The sequence below is a fragment of the Ailuropoda melanoleuca genome, chromosome 2 (genome assembly GCF_002007445.2).
Source record: "Ailuropoda melanoleuca isolate Jingjing chromosome 2, ASM200744v2, whole genome shotgun sequence".
NCBI lineage: Eukaryota > Metazoa > Chordata > Mammalia > Carnivora > Ursidae > Ailuropoda > Ailuropoda melanoleuca.
In genome coordinates, this window is record NC_048219.1 from 107,506,833 (window position 1) to 107,529,510 (window position 22,678).

Genomic DNA, 22,678 nt, shown 5'->3' on the forward strand with positions numbered 1-22,678 from the left:
TTGAGGGGGGCTTATAAAGTTGCCACACTATACACTTGAAAGCTAGCAACCCTGAATGATTTTTACTTCTCTGCCCTCTCAACTATTTTCAAATGAAGTTAGTTTTTATTATCAGCAACCTCTAGAGGTCAGTGTAACCCAATATATAAAATTCAGCTTTATGGTCATTAAGCTATAAACTAACTTTCCACCGTGGCTCTTCCCACACTTGGTACCAGTTTGGTACCTAATTACATTAGAATACTTACAGGCATGGATCGTGCATGGCAACTGAGAGCTATATGTTTTTTGTCATTGTACAGCTATCTGTGCGTAAAAAGGGAAAGAAGCCAACACTAGAGACTTAGGCACTAGAAATAATGAAATGCAGTGCAATCCCCCGCTTCTATTGTCTAGATGATTTTCTTCCATCACTTAAACGTAACATCAGAAATAAAGACAGATTCTTCCAGAGCTTAAACATCTCCCTAGTAGCAGCTGTTATTTGTTTTTAAGGCCAATAAACTCCCTTTTACAACACTGAGCACTTTCTCAGACTCATGGGAAGAGAAGAGGCCGACAGTTGAGAAGTTCACAAGAATCTTTCCAAAAACTGTACTTACAAACTAGACAATTAGGAAAACCTTTCTACCACTGGGGAAAAATTTTACCTAATTTCTAGACATGTTAAAAGAAGACAAATTAAAATATGTCTAAAAGAGTTACTTACCTCAGTATGTAGAGACCAGAAAACACCCCAGAAAAGAAATGTAGATGGCAAAGTATAACTCTCCCAGTAGTCATTTGCGACTCTATAAACTATCTGTGAGTTGTTGTTTTCCAAGCTATGGTTGCTGAGGATTTTAGTTATGAGTTCTTTGATAGAGTTTGTCTCTAACAACGGAAGTTCTTTGGTTTTAAATCTTAAGTCAGAAATGCTAAAACTAATCTTACCTCGATTCTTCGGTTACTGTACTTCGTATCAGAAATAGAAAACTCTATAAAAAGAAAAAATAAAATAATGAGATAGTCTTAGTAATAGAGTGAACACAGTAGGTCGTAAGCCAGAGTTGAAGCGGGAGTGATTGTGGTGCTAAGGTGTGAGGAAAAGTTAAAATTAAGAGCTTTGCGAGGTGTAATACATATGGAGGTGAGTATGGAATGATTATACAAAACTTAAGGCTACCACCACTGAAGGGAGATGTTGTTTTATATATAATGTTGTTTTTTATATACAGTTGGCCCTTGAACAACATGAGTGTGAACTGCGTGCATCCACTTATATGTGAATATTTTTTCAATAAATACAAGACAGTACTGTAAATGTATTTTCCTTATGATTTTTAAAAAGATTTTATTTATTTATCTATTTAAGAGAGAGAGAGAGAGAGCAGATAGAGGGATAGACGGGGAGGGAGAGGGAAAGACTCTCAAGCAGACCCTGTGCTGAGCATGGAGCCCAACACCAGGCTCAATCCCAGGAGCCTAAGATCGTGACCCGAGCTGAAACCAAGAGTCGGATGCCTAACCAACTGAGCCACCCAGGTGCCCTTTATGATTTTCTTAATAACATTTTCTTTTCTCTAGCTCATTTTATTCTAAGAATACAGTATATAATACATAGAACATACAAAATATGTGTTACTTGACTGTTTACATGATTGATTAGGCTTTCAATTAACCGTAGGCTATGACTAGTGACGTTTTTGGGGAGTCAAAAGTTATACATGGATTTTCTGTGTCAGTGTCCCCAACCCCAACATTGTCCAAGGGCCAACTGTGAATGTATATTATATAGATATACATATAGGGGCGCCTGGGTGGCATAGCGGTTAAGCGTCTGCCTTCGGCTCAGGGCGTGATCCCGGTGTTATGGGATCAAGCCCCACATCAGGCCTCTGCTATGAGCCTGCTTCTTCCTCTCCCACTCCCCCTGCTTGTGTTCCCTCTCTCGCTGGCTGTCTCTATCTCTGTTGAATAAATAAATAAAATCTTTTTAAAAAATAGATATACATATAACATTTTTATACATGCTTATATTTGTATATTTACATTCATACTCATAATTATACTTATATTTATGTTCATGTTTATGTTTACATTCTGGTAGGAAATACAAGCTTTCTGAATCAGAGAACAGAGTATTCGTTACTCACAAAGCATCACAGCACCAGCTTCCCACACCCCAATTCCCCACAGGGCAACACAGTGAGCACCTCTGGGGAAGTACCGCAAAAATGAACCCTGAAATTATGAGACTCAGAGTGATTGGTACTTCGACCCATCTTTCTCTCCTAAGAGACCTTTACTATGAAATGCAAGCAATGTCTCCAGGAGAAAGGGGAAATGTATCTCTGGGTTTTATTATCCTAGAATGTAAGCAAACAGCTCCTGAGGAAATAAATGTCTGAATCTCTCTGGAGCAGTGTTCTAACTCTAATTTCCAAGACATGCTTATCATTCAATCATCTTTTAACCTAGTTTCCTACTGCTTTTTGTTCATAAAGCTTGGGCCATACAGAAATGTGAAAATAAATGTTCATATATGATAGGAGAAGTTGTTTGAACTTAAACATGGGGTAGATCATAGATGGGATTTACCAGGTAGTGTAGACCTAGTTGTTGTCCTTTTACCAAAAAGTCAGAATGGCCCCTAAAGCTCCACTCACCACCACAGCTTGAAGTTGAAGCCAAAAGTTCCCATGTGTCCAGGGTCAAAGCAGGTCACATAAATGGATGAAGTGGGTTAGATAGGGACAGTAGTGAGCTGAAATTATGTGCCCCAACTAAAAAGGCATCCATTACACAGTTCCAAGTGATGCTGTCCATTCCAGATGGATAATCTAATACTGCTAGATTCTCCACTTGTCAAGAGAAGCCAGAGAGCTGGAGACTTTATGTGGAATTTCCTTCACACCCCTCTTTTTTTAGTGCTTTGAAGGTCAAACAAAATATAGTGCAAGTCAATATGGCACAGGCTGCCATTTTGAAATTTGACTTATAAACAAACCTGTCTTAGGTGTAACACAGGTAAAGAAGATTTTAGCAGGTGAAAAATGGTACCTAAGAAGAGAATACCAAAAGGAGGGATTTGAGCATTCCCCTTAGCCACAGCTAGCAAAACCACCCCCATAATCTTTATGCATTTATTCAACAAATACTTATTGAGTGCCTGATGATTGTCTGATACCATCCCAGAAGATGGCAATATAGTTGTGAAAAACAAAGACAAAATCCTTGCCCTCTGAGAGGTCATGTTCTAGGGGTTGAGGTTTCCCTGTTGAGAAGATTCTACAAGTTAATACCAGAAATATAACTGAATATAATGTATAATTGGGTGCATATATATAACCCCCTGATTTAAAAAGAAAAAAACCTTTCCAAACCTATTATAAATATTTGGATAAATATTATCCAGTGTTGGGAATGCATGACATGAGGTAGAAAAACATTCAAACATTTCTGGTGAGAATGTAGAGGTGAGATCTTTCTGGTAGGTACTTTGGCAATATATGTTGAAAGCCTTTTACAATGTGTATAGAATTCCAGTTAAAAGATGAAATGTGCCAGCTTTTCTACATTCCACAAACCTCACTAAAATGATAGTAAAGGAAATGAAAAAGGAGTTAACAGGAACAGCAACAACAGCAAAAGCCCAGAGGACAAGACAGCAGATGAGCAAAGTCAACAAATTTTAGATATGAGAACTTTGTGGATGAGTAATAATTGACTGGTTGTCAGCCTTCCGTGTTCTGCTCAGTGCCTGCAGGGAGAGAACGCAATAAGAAATAAGAACTCCAGAAAGGAGCGGGAGTTGAAGATACCAGGTACGTCTGAAGGTGAGGATGAAACAAGGGGTTACTTGTAAGTCTGTGGAAGAAGTAGTTTCCAGATTCCCTGTCCTGCGCCACTCATCAGGAGTTGCTCTTCTCTGTTCCTGGCAGATGGCTGGAAGATTACTTTCCGGAGAGTCTGGGACAAAGATACTAAGGAGCTAGGTATAGCTGAGAGCAGAAACGGTGCTGAAGTGAAAATAAAAGGATGAAGTGAAGCCTGCACAATGACAGGTGAGTCCCAGCCTTTTAGCCCATAGTCAGGGACTTGGCTTATCCCTGTCTAGGAAAAACTGACCAAGAGAAAAGCCCATCTGTGCACACTGACACTTGGGGAATCCTTCACTCAACCATCTAGATCTCTCTCTCTGCCCATTCAACACACTCCCTGGAGCACACAGCACTTTTTAGTGCCAAGAAATACAAAGAGATAGCCAAGGAACAATGGACACGTGAGAAAAGCCTGTAATGTGAAAATACAGAGAAGAAAACAAATGAAAAGAACAGAGTTCAAAAGAAACAGAGACAATGAAAAACTATCATTAATATAATTTATGCACATTTTCTCAGGAAGCTACTGGAAATGCACTAAAAATGCTACCCTAAGAGTTTCTCTGCTATGTGATCTCTCTTATTGCAGTAAGCCAATCAATGCATCTTGTTGGACTATAGGTTCGTCCCCGGAGGTTTAGGCCAACTTAGTGAGGACAGCGGCAAGCAAGTATCAAAGACAGCATTGCCCTAAGGGAAAATACTGGCACGGTGCTGCTATCTGGTAAATAAGTCTTGGGCTAAAAAGAGTAGCAAACTCAAATCTTGGAGGAAGGCATCCTCCGTGTAAGCCCCCAAGATTCCCACAGGTAAACATCAACTAAATATGAGTTCACGGTAAAGATTTTTCAAACATTCAAGAAAAAGATGATGATAGATAGATGATAGATAGATGATGATAGATAGATAGATAGATAGATAGATAGATAGATAGATGATAGATAGATAGATGATAGATAGATGATAGATAGATATGAGTTGGCAGAAGAATAAAGGGATCACTGTAATTAAATGAACTCACCTTCAGATTTTCTTTGCTGCCCCTTCAGAAAGTGAGGAACATCTTCTCTGGCTACAGACGTGGAGATGTTTGGTTCTAAGCAAGGTCTTGACAACAAAAAGCCCACATTCTCATCACAGAGCTCCTTGGAACTTTCCTCTTTCTTCAGAAGTAAAGGCCCCATGGTGAACGTCTTTGTCCGGAAGTCCTCCATCTCAATTTCATTTGGGAGAGAAATAGCATGGGCTTGTGCCCATTCTCGACGCACTGGGGTTATCTGACTAAAAGGGAGGAGGACACAGTTTCATTCAAAACTCATTCCCTGTGTCTTCTTGATCTCTACATCTCAGTCCAGCCTGACATCAGCAGAAAAGTTGGAGAATATTTCCAAGTGGTGCTGCTGAGTAGAAGAGCTGTATTCTTGAAAGGGCAAGACCTCTCTACCCTCCAACTCATCCCCCACATCATCTGCCTTCTGCACCCCAGAGTTTAGTTTCCCCAGTCTCTATTTGCTTGAGCAGAGAAATCAGAGGAGCAAAGTGAAGGCATAAGGGATGCACTATTTTCCTTTTCTAAAGGCATTAGCCAGCTCAGGACTTCTCGAACTATCTTTGGTAAAGGACCGGTTTTTAAATTTTCCAATCTATTGTGGAATGAAACTTTTGTAGCACTTTCATAATAAAAGTGAATTACTAGAAGAATAAAACAAAAAATCAAAACCATGAAAATAAACCCCAGTTTTTTCATGATCAGATCAGTGAACCTAAAATTACTTGGTCAAATTATAATACAACCTTTTAAATGTTTACATCTTCACCTTCTGTCCTGACTTCATCATGGACCAGTAACAGAAGGACCCAGAATCGCATATTAAGTAGCTCCACTGCAGGGTCAGCAAACTCTGCCCTAGGGGCCAAATCCAGCCTTCAGTCTGTTTTTGCAATTTTTTTGGATCACAGCCATACTAATTTGTTTTCATATTGTCTGTGACTACATTGAAGCTACCATCACAGAGCTGAATCATTGCAATAGAAACCATATGACCCATAAAGCCTAAAATATGTATTATCCTGCTACTGCCACAATCATATCTATTATGATCCCTGTTTTTTTGGGGGGTGAATTACTAAAATGGGGGCTACCACACAAGTATCACTTCGTATTTAAATTTCAGTCTAACCTTTCAAAGAATATTCCTTACTTGTTTTCTTGTAAATCTTCTTGGCTCATTTCTTGGGAATAACTGACATCTCTTGGAAAAGTAACAATAATCTCAACACCTATAGAAACACATGACAATAATAAAAAGAAGAAAGTAATGAATTTCAGTGGCAACTGGAAACTGAGTATTTTATTTCTGGTTATTTAGCTAATCTGTTTTTAATAATTCCAGAATGTGGAGTAGAATAGAAAACCCAGAAATAAACCCACAATTATATGGTCAATTAATCTATGACAAAGGAGGCAAGAATGTGCAATGGGAAAAAAGACAGTTTCTTCAACAAATGGTGTTGAGAAAACTCGACAGCTACATGCAAAAGAATGAAACTGGATGACTTTCTTACACCATACACAAAAATAAACTCAAAATGGATTAAGGACCTAAATGTGAAACCTGAAACCATAAAAAACCATAGAAGGGAGCACAGGTGGTAATATCTCTGACATTGGCCATAGCAACATTTCTCTAGATCTGTCTCCTGAGGCAAAAGAAACAAATGCAAAAATAAACTATTGAGACTGTACCAAAACAAAATGCTTCCAAATAGCAAAGGAAACAATCAACAAAATTAAAAGACCACCTAGTGAATGAGAGAAAGTATTTGCAAATGACATATCTGAAAAAGAGTTAGTATCCAAAATATATAAAGAATGTATACAACTCAACACCAAAAAGCAAATAATCCAATTAAAATGGGCAGTAGACATGAACAGACAGACATTTCTCCAAAGAAGACATACAAAAGACTAACAGATACCTGAGCAAAGTGTGTAACAAAACTTTCCAGGTACAAAATAAAGTTTTGTGATGAGCAATGCGTTCTCCCCGGATGGAGAAAACAAGACCTCCTTTTGTAAAGTGCAGCTAATGACATCTTCACACCACCACTGTGAACTTTAAATGATCTTTTATGTTACCCCATGGGAACTTGCATGTATATGAATTTTGGTCAACTTCTATCTGATTCTACAGAATGATTCCCAGTATAACCTTTAAGAAAGAAAGTTCCAACTTGTAGAATCAATGCTTGGTTACAATAGAACATGTTAAATTATGTTAAACTAGTGTGAACCATGTTACTTTAAGGTTTGTTCATCTGTTCATGTTTTTCCATTCAACAAACTTTTATTAAGTATATGCCAAACCTAACTGTGCTCAAGACACAGAAATAAACAAGGTGCAAATGTGACCTTAGTAAAGACAGCAAATAAGAAAGCAAAGAGTATATCAAGTTAAACACTGTGATAGGAGTGTACAAATGGTGTTGTGGGAACAGTGAGGCGTATCCTTCTAGAACAATCCAGTGTTTGTCACAGTGTTCAGTTCTATCTCTGTATTTCTCAGGGCCATTTAGTGAGTCTCCCTTGCCTAGAGGAGCTATGGTTTTATTTTTTATTTTTTTTTTAAAGATTTTATTTATTTATTCGACAGAGATAGAGACAGCCAGCGAGAGAGGGAACACAAGCAGGGGGAGTGGGAGAGGAAGAAGCAGGCTCATAGCGGAGGGGACTGATGTGGGGCTCGATCCCAGAATGCCGGGATCACGCCCTGAGCCGAAGGCAGACGCTTAACGAATGTGCCACCCAGGCGCCCCGAGGAGCTATGGTTTTAATCAGCCCCACTGATGGAATGGTAGGAAAGAAGTAGAGCAGAGAAGATCAAAGGGGGTATGAATCAGACAGATCTGGACCTACATCTCTCCATATTCTTCATGGGTGACCTTGGGAAAATTACTGAATGACCTACCTTCGGTTTTCCCCATGTTTTCCAAATATGATGACATGACTGCATATTTTCTAATAAAATAGCAAGGAGCACGTCTCTAAAAGTGAGGTTTCCCTGGGATGGTCAATATATTCTTAAACATTTTTCAAAGATCCTACCACCACACTATTTATCAGCACAAAATGAGAGGCTTGGAATTACAGAGCTAGAAGGAATTTAGAGCTCATCTAATCCAAGCCCTTCATGTTCTAGACAAGGAAACACAACCATGAGGTTATGTGACATGCTCAGGCCACTCTCATACTTGAAAGGAAGATGGATGTCTTTCATAACATTTTTGTCAACATCTCTGAGTGCAAAAACTTAGCTGACACGTTAAAGTGAGAAAAACCATACCGCGTACATTCCTAATAACTAAACCATCAATGAAAAGGATATTCTACACAAAGGCTGAGTGCAGTTAGTACTTTGCTGTATTCATGCGAACATGTTCATAAGAATGACTTTATAGTTATTGAGAACTCATAAACCCAGAATGTTTTTAAGCAAATGTAATGTGTTCACTAGTTTGTTCATTGGTTGATTTCTTTTTTCAAACCAAGGAACAAAGAATAACCAAGTATAAGAAATACCTGCCTTGGAGAAGAAAAAAGATGGCAGAGGAGTAGGGGACCTTTTTTCACCTGGTCCCCTGAGTCGAGCTGGATATCTACCAGACCATCCTGAACACCCACAAAATCAGCCTGAGACGCAGGAAGATACTTCTGGATCTCTACAAATGAACATCTCCAGCGCTGAGAATTGAGGTACGAAGCGGGGAACCGTGAATCTGCGTAAAGATATCGGAAGATAAACGGAAGGGGGAGGGAGCTGCCTTGCTTGGGCGCTGGGAAGCGGTAGCCACCTGCACGGGGGAGCGGGTGGACTCTCGGACCAGTAGCTGCCAGAAAGCAGACTGCGCTCCAGAGCGCTCCCTCGAACCAGACTGAAACTGGGAACTCGGGAGCGCATGCGAGACCTGACTGAAAACCGGCGCTCCAGAGCACACACTCGAACCACACTGAAACAGAGAGCTCAGAAGCACACGCACGTGGGAACCAGGGGCGGCTGGCGGTGTTAGAAGCACAAAGGACACAGACGTGCAGGCCCTGGGAACGAGGACTGGGAGAGTGGCCGCGGGGCGCACAACCCGGGACGCTGTGGGGTTTTTAGCAGCACCAACAGAAACAGAGTTAAAGAGGCCAAGAGAGCTCAGTGGAGAGCAGACTGTGATCTCTCTGTTCTGAGACAGAGGCTAGGATACGGCCACTGCTGCTCTGACTCTCAGAAGAGGCACAGCAAACCGCCAGGGAAAGCTGCCAGAGAACAAAAGCCTGGAAATACTGGCTCTCAGTGTGCCCATCCCCATCCCCCCTCGCAGGGGACACGGAGACTCTACCCAAACAGGGTTGCCCGAATATCAGTGCGGCAGGTCCCTCCCCCAGAAGGCAGGCTGAAAAATCAAGAAGCCCACATCCGAAGGTCCTTATAAAACAAGTGCCCATTGCTTGGGTCCTGGTCAATAATTTGGGCTCTGTGCATCCCCACAACCTCTCCTCATCAGAATGACGAGGAGGAGAAATACCCCCCAACAAAGAAAAGATACAGAGACTGTGGCCTCTGCCACAGAACTAATGAATATGGATATAACCAAATTGTCAGAAATGGAGTTCAGAGTAACAATGGTCAAGATGATGTGTAGGCTTGAAAAAAATATTAACGGAAATATTAACGAGAATATAGAATCTCTAAGGGTGGAAATGAGAGTGAATCTGACAGAAATTAAAAATGCTATGAATCAGGGGCACCTGGGTGGCACAGCGGTTAAGCGTCTGCCTTCGGCTCAGGGCGTGATCCCGGCGTTATGGGATCGAGTCCCACATCAGGCTCCTCTGCTATGAGCCTGCTTCTTCCTCTCCTACTCCCCCTGCTTGTGTTCCCTCTCTCGCTGGCTGTCTCTATCTCTGTCAAATAAATAAATAAAATCTTTAAACAACAACAACAACAAAATGCTATGAATCAAATGCAGTCTAAACCGGATGCTCTGACGGCCAGGGTAAATGAGGCAGAAGAATGAATTAGTGAATTGGAAGATGCGATGATTGAAAAGAAGGAAAAAATGGAAGNGAAAAAACGAAAATAGAAGCTGGTCTTAAAAAAATCCACGCCCACGAATGTAGATTACGGGAGATTACTGACTCAATGAAATGTTCCAATGTCAGAATCATCGGCATCCCCGAGGGGGTGGAGAAAGAGAGAGGTCTAGAAGATACTTGAACAAATTGTAGCTGAGAACTTCCCTAATCTGCCAAAGANAGCAAGGGAAACAAGCATTCATGTCCAAGAGGCAGAGAGGACCCCTCCCAAGATCAATGAGAACAGACCTACACCACATCACATAATAGTACAATTCGCAAATATTAGATCCAAGGATACAATCTTGAAAGTGGTNCAGGACAAACCTACGCCACGGCATGTCATAGTGCAATTCGCAAATATTAGATCCAAGGATACAGTATTGAAAGCGGCCAGGGCAAAGAAATTTCTCACGTACCAAGGCAAAGGTATCAGGATTACGTCAGACCTGTCTACAGAGACCTGGAATGAGAGAAAGGCTTGGGGGGGCATTTTTAAAGCTCTTTCAGAGAAAAACATGCAGCCAAGGATCCTTTATCCAGCAAGGCTGTCATTCAGAATTGATGGAGAGACAAGGACCTTCCAAGACCGGCAGAAACTGAAAGAATATGAGACTGCCAAGCCAGCCCTACAAGAAATATTAAGGGGGGTTCTATAAAAGTACAAAGACCCCAAGAGTGATACAGAACAGAAATTTACAATCTATAGAAACAGACTTCACAGGCNACAACCGATACAAAGACTTTAAAGAGAAATGGCATCATTAAAATCATATCTGTCAATAATCTCTATCAATCTAAATGGCTTAAACTCTCCCATAAAACGCCACAGGGTTGCAGATTGGCTAAAAAGACATGACCCATCCATATGCTGTCTACAAGAGACTCATTTTGAACCTAAAGCTACATCCAGACTGAAAGAAAAGGGATGGAAAACCATTTTTTCATGCCAATGGACCTCAAAAGAAAGCTGGGGTAGCAATTCTCATATTAGACAGATTAGATTTTAAACTAAAGACTGTAGTTAGAGATACAGAAGGACACTATATTATTCTTAAAGGATGTATCCAACAAGTGGATATGACAATTATAAATATCTATGCCCCCAACAGGGGAGCAGCTAGATACACAAGCCAACTCTTAACCAGAATAAAGAGACATATAGATAATAATACGTTAATAGTAGGGGACCTCAACACTCTGCTCTCAGCAATAGACAGATCACCTAAGCAGAAAATTAACAAAGAAACAAGAGCTTTGAATGACATACTGAACCAGATGGACCTCATAGATATATACAGAACACTACACCCCAGAACAACAGACTACTCATTCTTTTCGAATGCACATGGAACTTTCTCCAGAATAGACCATATACTGGGTCACAAAACAGGTCTCAACCAATACCAAAAGACTGAGATAATTCCCTGCATATTCTCAGACCACAATGCCCTGAAACTGGAACTCAATCACAAGGAGAAATTTGGAGGAAACTCAAACACTTGGAAACTAAGAACAATCCTGCTTAAGAATGATTGGGTAAACCAGGGAATTAAGGATGAGCTTAAGCAATTTATGGAAACCAATGAGAATGAAAACACATCAGTCCAAAACCTATGGGACATTGCAAAGGCAGTCCTAAGGGGAAAATACATAGTCATCCAAGCCTCACTCAAAAGAATAGAAAAATCTAAAATGCAGTTTTTATATTCCCACCTCAAGAAGTTGGAGCTGGAACAAAAGAACAGGCCTAACCCACGCATGAGAAGGCAGTTGATCAAGATGAGAGCAGAGATCAATGAATTAGAAATCAGGAGCACAGTAGAGCAGATCAACAGAACTAGAAGCTGGTTCTTCAAAAGAATAAATAAGATCAATAAGCCACTGGCCAGACTTATTCAAAAGAATAGAGAAGGGACCCAAATTCATAAAATTATGAATGAAAGGGGAGAGATCACGACTAGCATCAAGGAAATAGAAACAATCATTAGAAACTATTATCAACAACTATATGCCAATAAATTAAGCAACCTGGAAGAAATGGATGCCTTCCTGGAAACCTATAAACTACCAAGTCTGAAGCAGGAAGAAATAGATTATCTAAACAGACCGATTAATTATGAAGAGATTGAAGCAGTGATCAAAAAACTCCCCAAAAACAAGAGTCCAGGGCCAGACGGATTCCCCAGGGAATTCTACCAAACTTTCAAAGAGGAAATAATACCTATTCTCCTGTAGCTGTTTCAAAAAATAGAAACAGAAGGAAAACTGCCAAACTCATTCTATGAGGCCAGTATTACCTTGATCTCCAAACCAGGCAAAGACCCCATCAAAAAGGAGAATTACAGACCAATATTCCTGTTGAATATGGATGCAAATTTCTCAACAAGATCCTAGCTAATAGAATCCAACAGTACATTAAAAGGATTATTCATCACGACCAAGTGGGATTCATCCCTGGGACGCAAGAGTGGTTCAGCATTCGCAAATTGATCAGTGTGATAGATTATATCAACAAGAAAAGAGTCAGGAACCATATGATCTTTCAATTGATGCAGAAAAAGCATTTGACAAAATACAGCATCCTTTCCTGATTAAGATCCTTCAGAATGGAGGGATAGAGGGTACATTCCTCAACTTGATAAAAACCATCTATGAAAAGCCTACAGTGGATATCATTCTCAATGGGGAAAAGCTGAAAGCCTTTCCCTTAAGATCAGGAACACGACAAGGATGCCCACTCTTGCCATTATTNCTCACCATTATTATTCAACATAGTACTAGAAGTCCTTGCAACAGCAATCAGACAACAAAAAGGGATGAAAGGTATCCAAATTGGCAAAGGAGAAGTCAAACTGTTCTCTCTTCACAGATGACATGATACTCTATATAGAAAACCCAAAAGACTCCACCCCCAAATTACTAGAACTTATAAAACAATTCAGCAATGTGGCAGGATACAAAATCAATGCTCAGAAATCAGTTGCATTTCTATACATGAACAATGAGACTGAAGAAAGAGAAATCAGGGAATCCATTCCATTTACAATAGCACCAAAAATCATACGATATCTCGAAATTAACTTAACCAGAGAGGTAAAGGGTCTATATTAGAAACTATAGATCACTGTTGAAAGACATTGAAGAAGACACAAAAAGATGGAACAACATTCCATGCTCGTGGATCGGAAGAATAAACATAGTTAAAATGTCTGTGCTACCAGAGCAATCTACACTTTCAATGCCATCCTGATCAAAATATCAATGACAGTTTTCAAAAAGCTGGAACAAACAGCCCTTAAATTTGCATGGAACCTGAAAAGACTCCAAATCACCAAGGAAATGTTGAAAAGAAAAAACAAAGCTGGGGGCATCATGTTGTGTGATTTCAAGCTATACTACAAAGCTGTGATCACAAAGACAGCATGGTACTGGCACAAAAACAGACACATAGACCAATGGAACAGAATAGAGACTCCAGAAATGGACCCTCAACTCTATGGGTAACTAATCTTTGACAAAGCAGGAAAAAACATCCAGTGGAAAAAAGACAATCTTTTCAATAAATGGTGCTGGGAAAATTAGACAGCTATATGCAAAAGAATGAAACTTGACCACTCTCTCACTCCATTCACAAGGAAAAACTCCAAATGGATGAAAGACCTCCATGTGAGACAGGAATCCATCAAAATCCTAGAGGAGAACATAGGCTGTAACCTCTTTGACATCAGCCACAACAACTTCTTTCATGACACATCTCCAAAGGCAAGAGAAACAAAAGAAAAAAATGAACTTGCGGGACTTCATCAAGATAAAAAGCTTCCGCACAGCCAAGGAAACAGTCAAAAAAACTAAGAGGCAGCCCATGGAATGGGCTGAAGATATTTGCAAATGACACTACAGATAAAAGACTGGTATCCAAGATATACAAAGAACTTCTCAAACTCAATACATGAGAAACAAATAATCAAATCAAAAAACGGGCAGAAGATATGAACAGACACTTTTCCAATGAAGACACACAAATGGCTAACAGACGCATGAAAAAATGTTCAAAATCATTAGCCATCAGGGAAATTCAAATCAAAACCACATTGAGATACCACCTTACGCCAGTTAGAACAGCAAAAATTGACAAGGCAGGAAACAACAAATGTTGGAGAGGATGTGGAGAAAGGGGAACCCTCTTACACTGTTGGTGGGAATGCAAGTTGGTACAGCCACTTTGGAAAACAGTGTGGAGATCCCTTAAAAAGTTAAAAATTGAGCTACCCTATGATCCAGCAATTGCATTACTGGGTATTTACCCCAAAGATACAGACGTAGTGAGAAGGGCCATATGCACCCCAATGTTCGTAGCAGCATTGTCCACAATAGCTAAATTGTGGAAGGAGCCGAGATGCCCTTCAACAGACGAATGGATAAAGACGATGTGGCCCATATATACAATGGAATATTACTCAGCCATCAGAAAGAACGACTACCCAACATTTGCAGCAACATGGATGGGACTGGAGGAGATTATGTTAAGTGAAATAAGTCAAGCAGAGAAAGACAATTATCATACGGTTTCACTCATTTATGGAACATAAGAAATAGCAGGGAGATCGGTAGGAGAAGGAAGGGAAGAATGAAGGGGGGGTAAACAGAAGGGGAAATGAACCACAAGAGACTATGGACTCTGGGAAACAAACTGAGGGCTTCAGAGGAGAGGCGGTGGGGGATTGGGATAGACCGGTGATGGGTATTAAGGAGGGCACGTATTGCATGGAGCACTGGGTGTTATACGCAAGTAATGAATCATGGAACAATACATCAAAAACTAAGGATGTACTGTATGGTGACTAACATAACATAATAAAAAATAAAAAAAAAAGAAATACCTGCCTTTGTGGAAATTGTTAAAAGCTAATGGCCCCATCCTAACTGTTGGTCCTCAATGGGGGTGGGGAGGGATTATAGAACCTGCTTAGTCTGTAATTAGTTGGTAACATATGAATGTTCTCTGCTTTGTCTCTGGAATAGCGTGAATGGACGTGGGATCCTCTGAACCTGCCCAGTGGGCCAGAAAAGATGAGGCACTGTCACATGTAGAAGTAAAACAGTTGCTTCTCACTTAAGAAGAGGGAAAGGAACTCCACCAGAAAATGTTACAGTAGAGAGAAACTAAGAGGCAACATTTAAATATAGCCAGAAACGTAATTTCGCAAAAAAGGTGAAAATGATATTCAAAGTGGGAAAATGGTCATTAAATAACTAATGTCCAGCCATTATTAAAATGAAACTGAAAATTGGCCCAGTCTAATTCATTCAGTGATGAAAAATTATTGTCTCCAGAAATGGCTTTCTTTCCTGTGTTTTCTGCTCGTTCTGTTTAAATTGATGGGCATCAAAGTTCAAAATATTTTGACACCCTCTCCACATTTTTATAATTTCCTAAATTGTGAATCTCAGCACAGATTTTTTTAAACTACATTTTCCAGTGTCATTTGCCACCAGAGTTCAGAAAGCCCACTTGGGAGAGAGATTCATGTGAATTACATGAAAAAAGATGCGGTCATCGTTTTTCCTGATGTGCTTGTCAGCAGGTGAATGAGTTTCCAAGATTGATATCAGAGCAACTTCCTGGCCATGGCAGAGCAGTGTGATATGAAGGTGAGTAGCCAGTTTTGAGATGTGGGTACCAGAATTCCTCCTGACAATCAAACCTAGAGTCTGTTCTTCTCCTTTGTCTTTTCAACTGTCCGTGAGCTTTCTAATATTTTTAAAAACTTCCTTCATTTCTGCCTCAACTAAGGTAGATTCTGTTATCTACAACTAAGAATCCTGAAGGATACACACTGTTAAAAAAAATTTAAGCCCAGTAATTTTAGGAAATAAGTTCTTGTTCCATTTATGAAAAGAGTAATTTTACATGCTCAACGTAGTCTTCAAGGTTTGCATCTGATAATTGTTCCAAGAACATAGTTGATGGACGAATGCAAGAAGATTTTTATACTAAGGGAAAGGATGAGGGATTTTTTTAGGGGGGCCATAAATTGTATTTTATAAATTACCATCTATAAAATCCTATAATGAAGCCAACGCATGCTGAAGGGATCTTTAGCTGTGAAAGTCTGTGGGTGTTTATATATACTTTAGTGATGCTCTCTTTTGAATGGAATACAGTGAACAGAGATAAACGAAACGGTTAACTGTGTATATCTACAACAGGATAGATATTCATATGGCATATGCATAAAGTCTGTATAAAGTGTTCAAGCACTGAAACATCAACAGCTTCAAATATGTTAGAAACACGTAAATGGGGGTTAAAGAGATTTATTGATTCTTAAGATGAATACAGTGCCCAGTAGTGCCCAAAATTTTTTATTTCAGACTTGTGACTTAAAAGAGTAACTAGTAAAGACTACCAACTATGAGAAGAAAATTCATCAGAAACAAAACTGCTTCTTTCAAATTTGGAACCCCTTATAAAAGCTGAATTTTTAAGCAAGAGCTTAGTGGAGCTGCTACATATGTGCTATGGCTCCTATACAAAGAAAATTCTATATATTTTAAAATTATAAAAATTCCAAATTATTTTAGAAGAATTAGTTGCACCTCAAATGGCAGGTCATCTCCAAATTGAGTAGAATAAACACATTATTTAACCTCTTGGAATGTACTTGGGACACAATTGTTCTGAGAACTCTGCTTTGAAGTGTTTGAAAGCCAAAGTTAGATCACAAGGGGTGTTTGGAAGAGGGCCAGGATTCTTTAATTTTGATGAGGTTTTTCAGGTTTCATGGTGTTAATGATTTCAAATGTTACTAAATTATTCTCCGCCCTCAGCCTGGAGAAAGATTCCAAGGGAGTTTGAGAGAGGCAGGAGCTCCCCAGGAGAGGGCAGCATCGCATAAGGGAGACAAAGGAGGTAGCGGTTGGGATGGCACTGCAGTGTTTGGTGAGGTTCACAGGGTTGCGGAGGAAAGAATCCAAGAGGGCAGCCTCCCTGTAGAGTTAGAAATAGAAGCCAGAAAATTGCCAAAGAGAAACTGGAACAGTGTGAATAAACATTTAATTGAAGAAATGTATAGGTGAGTAGATGACATCCTTGTGATCACTGTGGAGACTATTTTCTGAAGTGAGAATCTGCAAATACCTTGTGGTCTGTTAAATGCAAAGGCACTTGTGGATATGATAGGATAACATATTTAGAATGGGTGTTGTTCTGGAAAATTCCAGACTTATGTCCTCACGGAATAAAAGACTGAGACTTGGGGCTTTAGTGCCTTGTTCAGTCCCCATCTTCTCCTGAAGAGAGAAGCTCTGGGATAACAGCTGATGGAGAAATGCTTGGTTCTGGAAGAGAACAGATCCCTGGAATTGATGGAAGATTCTGAGGGGAAAGAAATGGGGGGAAAGATATTATCAGACAAAAGGGAGAGGGGAAGAGAATGGCTGGCTGAGCTGGAGTGGGGTGAGTCAAGAGAGAGACATAAGAGAGATGGCCATTTTGGCTGGCAAGTGGCCAAGACTCTGATTGAGGTAAGGACCAAAGGATAGGACTGTGATCGGGTTTTCTTGACCTTTGTGCTTTTCTGTGTCTTCAAAGTTCTCTACCAAGCACTACTGAAATTGGGGTGGCGGGGAGTGGGGGGAGCCAAATAATCAGTGTTATCTTTGTGAACGCATCAAGGACAGAAGCCAGATACCTTCTGTCCTGGGTTGCCAATCTTGTCCATCACGACTCGGATCTCCTCCTTCACTAACCAATATGGAATGACTGCAGTCCTCGTCTTGGTCAAACTCCTGCAATATCATGAAATAGCAACTCAGTTATTCAATGTACTACTTTGTTGACAAAATGAATGGTGATTTTTCTAAGCTAAAGTTACACACTGTGGATTCCTTTTTAATTGGAGAAAGACTAAAATAATGGGAAAAGTATCTCCTTCTGGAGCACCAGGCTCAGACAGACATAGACATGATTAATTGCATAATCAAAAATGAAGATCAAAGCTGAAATCACATAGACACGTAGAAATTCAATATCTTATACTTTTTATTGTGTCAGCATCCAGGCTGCTAAACCGCCACAAATTCCATCTGGGGGGGTAACTGGAAAGAATCCTTTGGCCACAGCAGTGAACAGCCCCAAAGGAACATGATCTTTTCCGTAATGCCTCCCTGGGGCACCGTTTACAGTTGGTGAGGATGGAAATCCCTGCCCCATGTGGAAGCTACAGATATAACTCTAGACTGAAAGGAGGCAGCAAAGCTGATTAAAGTTTTCACTATGACAGCTTTCTGATCTAATCATGGCATGCAACCTCTCAAGGAAGGAAAAACTTCCTTTCTACCTTGTAGAAAGTAATCATTATGCTAAGAACCATGGTTGAAAACCAGCTTGATTTATGAAAAGTAATCCTAACTCTCTAAATGAGAAGTGTTTTCTTATTAGAATTCATTGTTGTCGATTGGTTCCTTCCTTAGAAATTGTTGCTGCCGGTGGTTTTGCCCTATTTAATGTCTAGAACAGTGATTGAGGCAAGTAGTAGTTAAAATATCCCCTCCTAACCCAGAAGTTACAATTAGCTCTCTGGCTTCTATTATGTGGGTGAGCCACCCATATATGGAACTCTTGGATAAAAAGTCTTTGCCCTAAGCGCAGATGCCTGTCACACAGGTGAGCAGTCTATCACAAAGCCTCTGATATGTCATTCATTCATTCCCAATCGAGCTTGGGAATCTTTCCCACTTTGTTCATTTTAATTATCACAGAAAATACTAAAAGTAAAATCCTTTATTTACACTGCCATTAAAATGTTTTAGGTATTCAATCATAATAACTTCATAGTCATACCTTACTCAGCAGTACCTGCTTTTTAAAGCATTTTCTATCTCCTGGCAAAGGTTAGGCACCCTGTTTCAGACCACCGCGGTTGTCAATGGCAAATAAGAGATGTGGGCTGATTCATCCCGATACTAGACTGTTGTGAATTTCACTGCTTTATCTCTGCATTTCAAAAATTCTACCACTATGTGGAGAATTTCTTCTCCTTCCCATCCAATTACAAAGGGGAGCAGGGGACTCTTTTTAATATATAGAAATAAAAAAAAGCATCTTTAAAAATGCAGAAGAAAAAAAATCTCCTATCATCCTACAAATAAAAAGCAAACATTATTAACATGGAAATAATATTTCCTTACTCGTTTTCCCTAAGTATTTAAAAATACAGTTGCATCATACATTGTTTTATCCAGCTTTTTCACTGAAGACAAGTACAAATTACATAGCATTTTACTAAGTAAACGTTATTTTAGTGTAATTGTAAATTCTTTCCCTCAACAAATATCTATCAGAGGGTCATAAAAATGTTTAGTTAACCCCATGCATCTTACAATATAAGCCCATAATGCTTATTAGGCAGTTTTTAACTCTTCATTATTACACATAGTGCTGCAAACATCCTTGCAACGAATAGCCGAATTTTGTATTATTTCTTCAGAGTAAATTTCTAGAGATGGAATTATTGATCCAAAGAGTATGAACATTTTTAAGTTGTTTTACACACATTACTTTATTTTTAAAATTTTTAAAAGATTTTATTTATTTATTTGATAGAGAGAGAGAGACAGAGTGCACAAGTAGGCAGAGCAGCAGGCAGAGGGAGAGGGAGAAGCAGACTCCCGGCTGAGCAGGGAGCCCAACTTAGGGCTAGATTCCAGGACCCTGGGATCATGACCTGAGCCGAAGGCAGACGCTCAACTAACTGAGCCCCCCAGGCGCCCCTGCACATTACTTCAGAAGTAAAGTTTCCACTTACTACTTACACTCCACCAGCAGGGTGTGAGGGTGTTTTACCACATCTTCACCCGTATCAATTATCCTCACTTTTCATTTTTAGTGATGTAATATATGGAATTGGTCATCTTATTGTTTTTGAATGTGCCTAATTTGATTAGTAAAAAAGTTTAGAGATAGTTTCACATGTTTACTGACTACTGAATTTTTCCTTTATATATATATATATTTCAAATGTTTCATATATATAGTTTTTGCTTGGATCCTTAGTCTGGAACACTCTATGAGACCTCAAAATATATTTTTACAATTTCAGATAATTACAGTGATTCGGTGACATTTTTATTCTAAACTTTGGAAAATAGCAGCCTTCATATGGAAGTCTTAATACACAACGGGTTCTCACATCAGGTGTCTTTGTTGTTTAATGAGCTGCGATCAGATGCAGAGTGCGTGCACACCTACCTACAAAAATCCATGATGATGATTAGCATTTACATATACAGTGCCAGACACTCCTCTATGCCACTTACACGTATTAGCTAATTTAATCCTCACACCAACTCAAAGGTAAGAGCTATTGTTTTCTTTTTACCCACAGGCCCAGAGAGGTTAATCAAGGTCATGTAGCTAGCCAATTGCAGAGCCAGGAATCAGACTCAGACTCTGAAGTCTGGTTCCAGAGCTCTTAACCCCTCTGCTTTCTTGCTACCATGAAACATTTGAAATAAAGAATCTCAAAAAGAACCAGAAGGCACCTGGGTGGCTCAGTCAGTTAAGTGTCTGCCTTTGGCTCAGGTCATGATCCCAGGGTCCCAGGATTGAGTCCTGTTGGGCTCCATGCTCAGCGGGGAGTCTGCTTGTCCTTCTCTCCTGCCCCCCCGCCCCTTCTCCCCGCTCATGCTCTTTCTCTCTCTCTCAAATAAATAAATAAAATCTTAAAAAAAAAAAAGGACCAGAAAGAAAAGAATCGATAACTGTAAGCAAAATTAAGAGAAAGGATACCAAAACCCAATTTGTAAGTTTTGCACAAGAAAAAAAAATAAAAGATATGTGATACCTGTAAGTACCTGACAACAATTTCTTCCTTAGAATAAACTGAAAAACCGTAAACATCACACATACACAAAAAGGATGTACGGAATAACATATACTTTGAAGGTTATCAGGAATGAAGACTCTAAAACAGAACAGTTCTGAATTTTCTAATTTCCTTTAGAACGCTAAATGTGAAAGACTTTGATGTACTTGAGTGCCACAAGGAGGATAATTGAAATAATGACACTCAGTCATGAGTGAAGGAGAGAAAATATTAGAAGAGCACATCCCCAACATAAATGGATTTCATAAACCACTGACAATGATGCAGGAGATAACAATACACTAGAAAAAGAGTATAGCATTCTAATCTGCAAACAACAGAATCCCAAACATACTGAAGAGAAAAGAGGCAGAGAAATCGTATGTAATTAAATTGGGAAGGAAGATTCTCCTTAGATGAAAGGAGATTGGGAGAGGCTGTAAAGTCTCTCAGGGGGCAATCCCATAAGCAAGGCAGCTGTCTATATTCGTAAACTAGAAAAACCTATTGCAGACAGCCAAAGAAAAGCAAGCTTTCATTCAGAGAAAAGAAGTGAAGGATGACCTTGGATTTTACCATTTAAACCCTAGAGAAAGCACGAGATAGAAAAGGCAAGTTCAATAGTCAGTCTATTTCTCCCTCAGCAATGAGTTCAAAGTTATTTCAATCATAATAAGAAAAATATAGAGTGAAGGCTCAAAAAATGTTTTTAAATTGTGTGGAAAAAAATGTACTGCTCTAAAGCGATGTTTGTCCTTTTACAGAAGAAAATTACTTAAACATACCATAAAAAATGAAAAGTAGATGTGTTTTTTAAATCAGTTTCTAATGCATGATCGTCGCTTTAAATATTGGTCTCTAGGTATTTTATTTCAATTACTATGTAATAGTAACCAAAACCAAGACAAACTTCAATGTTGTGACAAACCCTCCTGCTGGGCAGGGTTGCTCGGTCTCACCACTACTGACATTTGGGGCTGGATAACTCGCCATGGTGGGGGCTATCCTGTGCACTCTAGCATCACCCGCCTCTACCCGCCGGATGCCAGTTGCACCTCCACCCCAGTTGCGACACGAAAAATGTCTCCAAATGCTGCCAAATGCAAGATCCCCCCCAGTGGAGAACCAATATACTAAAGCAACTTTGGCTGGTTTTTGGTTTTTAACCTGTTTTAAAAAGTTATAAATGGGTGCACCTGGGTGGCTCAGTGGCTGAAGCGTCTGCCTTCGGCTCAGGTCACGATCTCAGGGTCCTGGGATTGAGCCCACGTTGGGCTCCCTGCTCAGCGGGGAGACTGCTTCTCCCTCCCCCTCTGCCTGATGCTCCCCCTGCTTGTGCTCTCTCCCTCTCTCTCTGTCAAATAAATAAATAAATCTTTTTTTAAAAAGCTATAAATTCACAAAGGGAAATATTCAAATAGTATTCAATATGCTGTTTTTTATTTTTTTTTAATTTTAAGTATAGCCAGTGGGGCTTGAATTCACAACCCCGAGATCAAAAGTCACATGCTGTACCAACTAAGCCAGCCAGACACCCCTATGCTGTTTTTTAATATTAAAAAATAGTAATAATAGTATTAAAAAATAAATATTTCCATTCTACCTCACCGCATCCCATGCCCCAAAGGAATCCTGATTTAACCATCTCTATGCGTATATTTTTAAAGATTTTTAAAAAGATTTTATTTACTATTTGAGAGAGAGAGAGAGAGCACAAGCAGGGGGAGGAGCAGAGGGAGAGGGAGAAGAAGACTCCCTCCTGAGCAGGGAGCCCGGTGTAGGACTGGATTCCAAGACCATGACCTGAGCTGAAAGCAGATGCT

The 22,678-nt window shown here is 39.7% G+C and overlaps 1 protein-coding gene across 5 annotated transcripts in view; it reads right to left on the reverse strand.

Moving 5' to 3' along the window:
- Positions 1–22,678, reverse strand: part of MAP3K19 (mitogen-activated protein kinase kinase kinase 19) — a 41,831-nt gene that overhangs the window by 13,491 nt on the left and 5,662 nt on the right. For 4 of the 5 annotated variants that reach the window (XM_011226858.2, XM_011226855.2, XM_011226854.2 and 1 more), the window contains exons 3-6: positions 17,682–17,778; positions 6,065–6,143; positions 4,885–5,144; positions 934–977 (exon numbers count right to left, since the gene is read on the reverse strand). In XM_011226858.2, coding sequence (XP_011225160.1) covers positions 934–977; positions 4,885–5,144; positions 6,065–6,143; positions 17,682–17,778 — 480 coding nt within the window. The remainder of the gene's footprint in view (positions 1–933; positions 978–4,884; positions 5,145–6,064; positions 6,144–17,681; positions 17,779–22,678) is intronic. The other variant, XM_011226853.2, reaches the window with a different exon arrangement.